The sequence below is a fragment of the Procambarus clarkii genome, chromosome 32 (genome assembly GCF_040958095.1).
Source record: "Procambarus clarkii isolate CNS0578487 chromosome 32, FALCON_Pclarkii_2.0, whole genome shotgun sequence".
NCBI classification, from domain to species: Eukaryota; Metazoa; Arthropoda; class Malacostraca; order Decapoda; family Cambaridae; genus Procambarus; species Procambarus clarkii.
In genome coordinates, this window is record NC_091181.1 from 5,995,685 (window position 1) to 6,002,233 (window position 6,549).

Consider the following 6,549-nt stretch of genomic DNA (forward strand, 5'->3'; position numbering starts at 1 on the left):
ACGAGTGCAGTGGGTGAGGTGAGGCGCTGGTCATAAGGGCCGTGGGTGAGGTGGTAAGCACGAGTGCAGTGGGTGAGGTGAGGCGCTGGTCATAAAGGCCGTGGGTGAGGTGGTAAGCACGAGTGCAGTGGGTGAGGTGAGGCGCTGGTCATAAGGGCCGTGGGTGAGGTGGTAAGCACGAGTGCAGTGGGTGAGGTGAGGCGCCGGTCATAAGGGCCGTGGGTGAGGTGGTAAGCACGAGTGCAGTGGGTGAGGTGAGGCGCTGGTCATAAGGGCCGTGGGTGAGGTGGTAAGTACGAGTGCAGTGGGTGAGGTGAGGAGCTGGTCATAAGGGCCGTGGGTGAGGTATTGGCCATGAGGACGGTGGGTGAGGAGCTGGGCATAAGGGCCGTGGGTGAGGTATTGGCCATGAGGACGGTGGGTGAGGCGCTGGGCATGAGGACAGTGGGTGAGGTGTTGGTAATGAGGACGGTGGGTGAGGCGCTGGGCATGAGGACGGTGGGTGAGGTGCTGGGCATAAGGGCCGTGGGTGAGGCGCTGGGCATAAGGGCCGTGGGTGAGGTATTGGCCATGAGGACGGTGGGTGAGGAGCTGGGCATAAGGGCCGTGGGTGAAGTGTTGGCCATGAGGACGGTGGGTGAGGAGCTGGGCATGAGGACGGTGGGTGAGGTGTTGGCCATGAGGACGGAGGGTAAGGCGTATTAAGGAAAATGGTGACTAGAACCAGGCGCAGGGTCTGTGCAACATTGCATACAGTTGGTGCCAGCAACTGAACATGTTGCATATGTGGCGCACGGCTCTAGCCACCACCCTATGTAAATAAATGAATTTTGCATGATAATAAAGATTCAAATGAAGATGGGTTGTAAAGGAGTAATGTTGCAAATCATTGAAAATTAAGTTTTAGAAAAAAAAAATTTAATACAAAAAAAAATATCAAAATTATGGCTTAGCATTATGTGTGTCGGGTAGGCTGTTACATTTTCAATGTTTGAAAGTTAACTTAAAATATTTCATCCTATTTTAAGACGTGGAATAGCCACCCGTGTGACGGCACTTTTAATGATCTGCTGTGGTGTATCGGCTAGCATACCAGCTTGCTACTTGGCTAGCCCAGGTTCAGTTCTTTCATAGGGGAAGAGTTCTGTGTGTGTTGATTGAATGATTGAAAAAGATTAAGCAACCCAAGAGGTGGCACGGGAATGAATAGCCCGTATGTGGTACATTTTTTGTTCAGTAAATATTTTCCGTGTTCTGAGGTCGCATTTAATCGTCAGGCTACTATGTTATCTCACATGTTGTGTGTTTATGTTAAATATCCTTGTGAGTGTATGCAATTCTGTGAATATATATGTGCTCGAGTTTTCCCCTAGTAAATATAATTAAAAGTGGGAGGACATGTGTCTGATCTGTCACCATCAGCTGGCTTCGTTTGGGGCTTGGAAGACGTGGAACGCCCTTCAGCGCCTGTCAGACAGGCCTTTAAACGATATGCTGTTGTTTATCGGTTAGCATCCCTGCTTGCTATTTAGCTAACCTAGGTTCAGTTCTTTCATAGGGGAAGAGTTCTGTGTGTTAAATAACACTTTTGAGTGTATGCAAGTGAGTGATTTTATATGGGCTTGAGTTTTCCCCTAGTAAATATGATTAAATTGGGAGAACATGTGTCTGATCTGTCACCATCAGTTGGCGTCGTTGGGGTGCGTGGAAGACTTGGAATAGCAGCCAATGTAACACCTCTTTTAACTATATGCTGTGGTGTATCATTTAGCTTACGACTTGCTACTTGGCTAGTCTAGGCTCAGTTCTTTCATAGTGTTATATATATATTATGTATATATATATATATATATATATATATATATAAATATAAATATATATATATATATATATATATATATATATATATATATATATATATATATATATATATATATATATAAATATAAATATATATATATATATATATATATATATATATATATATATATATATATATATGCGTATATATATATATATATATATATATATATATATATATATATATATATATGCGTATATATATATATATATATATATATATATATATATATATATATATATATATATATATATATATATATATATATATATATATATATGCAAACAAGCCTGAATGGTCCCCAGGACAATATGCAACTGAAAACTCACACCCCAGAAGTGACTCGAACCCATACTCCCAGGAGCAAACGCAACTGGTATGTACAAGACGCCTTAATCCACTTGACCATCACGACCGGACAAAATGAGGTGATAGCCGAGGCTATTTGAACCACCCCACCGCCGGCACTCGGATAGTAATCTTGGGCATAGCATTTTACCAAATCACCTCATTCTTTGGGACACACGTGAGGAACACAAATGCGAACAAGCCTGAATGGTCCCCAGGACAATATGCAACTGAAAACTCACACCCCAGAAGTGACTCGAACCCATACTCCCAGGAGCAAACGCAACTGGTATGTACAAGACGCCTTAATCCACTTGACCATCACGACCGGACAAAATGAGGTGATAGCCGAGGCTATTTGAACCACCCCACCGCCGGCACTCGGATAGTAATCTTGGGCATAGCATTTTACCAAATCACCTCATTCTTTGGGGCACACGTGAGGAACACAAATGTGAACAAGCCTGAATGGTCCCCAGGACAATATGCAACTGAAAACTCACAACCCAGAAGTGACTCGAACCCATACTCCCAGGAGCAAACGCAACTGGTATGTACAAGACGCCTTAATCCACTTGACCATCACGACCGGACAAAATGAGGTGGTGGTGGTTCAAATAGCCTCGGCTAAAAATAAACACGTGATTAAAAATGTGACAAAGTCAGACCACGGAGGAAAAATGAAACAGGAATTTCCTTAAGTACTTTCGTATATTAATACATCTTCAGAAGGAGTGAAGATGTATTAATATACGAAAGTACTTAAGGAAATTCCTGTTTCATTTTTCCTCCGTGGTCTGACTTTGTCACATTTTTAATCACGTGTTTATTTTCGTGATACACACACACACACACACACACACATATATATATATATATATATATATATATATATATATATATATATATATATATATATATATATATATATATATATATATATATATATATATATATATATTACCTAGTAGCCAGAACACACTTTTTGGCCTACTATGCAAAGCCCGATTTGCCTAATAAGCCAAGTTTTCCTGAATTAATATATTTTCTCTAATTTTTTTCTTTTGAAATGATAAAGCTACCCATTTCATTATGTATGAGGTCAATTTTTTTTATTGTAGTTAAAATTAACGTAGATATATGACCGAACCTAATGAACAATACCTAACCTAATCTAACCTATCTCTATAGGTTAGGTTAGGTTAAGTAGCCGAAAAAGTTAGGTTAGGTTAGGTAGGTTAGGTCGTCGAAAAAACATTAATTCAAGAAAACTTAGCTTAATAGGCAAATCGGGCCTTGCATAGTAGGCTGAGAAGTGCGTTCTAGCTACTAGGTACGACATATATATATATATATATATATATATATATATATATATATATATATATATATATATATATATATATATACTACCTTGGAAGGATGGTAAGCCTTGCTACCTTGGAAGGATGGTAAGCAAGTGGTGTGGGACTACACGTGTGCTGCCACACTGGCCAGTACCTACCTCCACTACAGCACACGTAAAAGCGGTGGTGCTGCTTCTTTCAGGGAATCGCAGAAAACTATTAAATACAGAGGTCTAGCACACTGCTACAGCTTTGTTCCGATCGGCTCGGAGACCCTCGGTTCGTGGGGAAAATGTGCATTGAAGTTCCTGAAGGAATTGGGGGACAAATTGATCAGCGCTACAAAAGATCAGAGAGCAAAAAGTTTCTTGTTCCAGCGCCTCAGTGTTGCGATTCAGAGGGGAAATGCCTGTTGCATCTTGGGCACTAGTCCAACTTCAGAGGAATTCGAAGAAGTGTTTGACTTGTAACAATGATCGAACCCGTCTGTGACATTCATCAATGTTTCCCATTGTCGTGTTTTTCAAGAGATCCATAACCTTTAAGCACCTTTTTGTATTATTATTTTTGTATCAACCCATGTTTATCTTGTAACCATCAAATACATAATAAAACACAAAAAATAAAAAAAGGAAAGGGGTGGTAGGAGAAAAGCACACAGAAACTGTATTGGAGGGGATCTAAACATTCCTTCTAATGCGTTATGCGTGGTTTCCTCCGAGGCTATGGGTCCCCCTTCTTCCAGCTAGAGGTGGTACTCCCTCCTATATTTAAAAAAAAAAAAAAAAAAATATATATATATATATATATATATATATATATTTTTTTGTGTGTGTGTGTGAGGGTCCGCCTCTGGTGCTAATGTGGAGATCCATAGCCTCGGAGAAGAAAATAAAAAGTATTCAGAGGAGACCTTGTGGTTTCTCACTGAACACTAATATTATCTTCTCCTACCACCCCCATTCTTTTGTATGTACACATATATATTTGCTTTATTTGAACTTTGTTACAAAAAAGGAGTTACATATAGGTTACAAAGATGGTTATCATAGGTTGTCAAGTTCCTCCAGCTCCTCAGATGGCGGGCAGGAACCATGGATGCAGTGCGCATTTCCCCTCTGTATCGCCCCGCTGAGGCGCTGGAAAAGAAAGCTGGAAGCTCTAGGGTCCCTTGTTGTTTCAATGAGCCTAGAACCCAGTTCCTTCAAAAAACTGGTAGCACTTTTACCCCAAGCGCCGAGTGTTTCAGAAGCAATGGGGACAAAATTGTAGTGGTGATACAGTTCTCTATACTTACGGGATTTGGCTGCTTCCCTGTGGGTGGCAGCGCCACCTGGTTGTGCAACACTGAGGTCATTGTAGGTGTTAGCCAGGGTTAATACGCACGTGTAGTCCCATACCAACTGCTTGCCATTCTTCCAGGGGTTCACTGTGATACCATCCTGGCGACCAATAAGAGCATCAGAGTTACGGAGCGTTAGGTAACGGGGCTCTTTTTCAGCTGGGCATCCATCTGTGGTGAGGCTCCTCTTGATGATGTCGTTAACTTCACTGTGCCTCGAGTGCCATCCCCCTGTGTTTTGGGAGAGTTGGCCATGGTGGCCGTTCCTGTCAGTCACCACCTCGCCGCAAATACACCTATATCTGGTGTGGATTGGGGCAGCAAGGCGGAGGCCCACAGCAATTCGGAGGGCGTGTGGTGTGAGACGCGTGCCAGTTGCCGACATTGGGGTTGCTAACAGGAAATCCCCTGCATGTGGGGCTGCTTTTGAAGTGAAGCGAGCAATGTCATGTGTTGTTGCAGCACCCAGGCACTCTACAACAACTTGGTCTACAATGGGGCCATCCCAGCTGGATTGCATTATAGATATATATATATATATATATATATATATATATATATATATATATATATATATATATATATATATATATATATATATATATATATATATATATATATATATATATATATATGACAATGTCAGACCACGGAGGAAAAATGAAACAGGAAATTTCCTTAAGTACTTTCGTATATTAAATACATCTTCAGAAGGTCATTTTACAGATCGAGTGATGGGTATAAATAGGCAGGAGAGAGTGGTGAAGTAAGGTGAGGTACAATACTTGGACAACGCAGAAGGCCCATTGGCCCATCAGATGCACCCAATTGGCCCATCCGATGTAGCCCAATGGCCCATCTGATACAGCAGACATACAAGCATAATGCATAGGTAATTATAACATAAAGAGGTAAATATATACAATAAATTAGAAAGAAAGAAAGTAATTTGAATATTAGTAGTGGTCTATATAACTTAGATCCATTTCTAATAGATCAGCTAAAGGGCGATTTAAGTAGAATCATTGAAAAACATTTGTCTCACTAATTTATTGTATATATTTACCTCTTTATGTTATAATTACCTATGCATTATGCTTGTATGTCTGCTGTATCAGATGGGCCATTGGGCTACATCGGATGGGCCAATTGGGTGCATCTGATGGGCCAATGGGCCTTCTGCGTTGTCCAAGTATTGTACCTCACCTTACTTCACCACTCTCTCCTGCCTATTTATACCCATCACTCGATCTGTAAAATGACCTTCTGAAGATGTATTTAATATACGAAAGTACTTAAGGAAATTTCCTGTTTCATTTTTCCTCCGTGGTCTGACATTGTCACATTCTTAATCACGTGTTTATTTTCGTGATATACACACACATATATATATATATATATATATATATATATATATATATATATATATATATATATATATATATATATATATATATATATATATATATATATATATATAATATATTTGTATATTTTACAAATAACAGCAGTCTTTCTTGTAAACATATATTATTAAATATGACCGAAAAAGTAAGATTAATAATTCTAACACGAACTTTCTCAATATTTCTTATGTTTCTTTTCACTGTCGATGGTAATTGAAAAATAAATTCTCCAACACTCATTTTTAT

General features: G+C 39.8%; 1 protein-coding gene across 1 annotated transcript; it reads right to left on the minus strand.

Annotated features, from left to right (window-relative positions):
* Positions 1 to 266: 266 nt before the first annotated feature.
* On the minus strand, positions 267 to 680 carry LOC138370391 (saposin-like protein 11). Its single transcript, XM_069334746.1, has one exon. The coding sequence runs from the start codon at positions 678 to 680 to the stop codon at positions 267 to 269; it is 414 nt and encodes a 137-aa protein (XP_069190847.1).
* Positions 681 to 6,549: the final 5,869 nt, after the last annotated feature.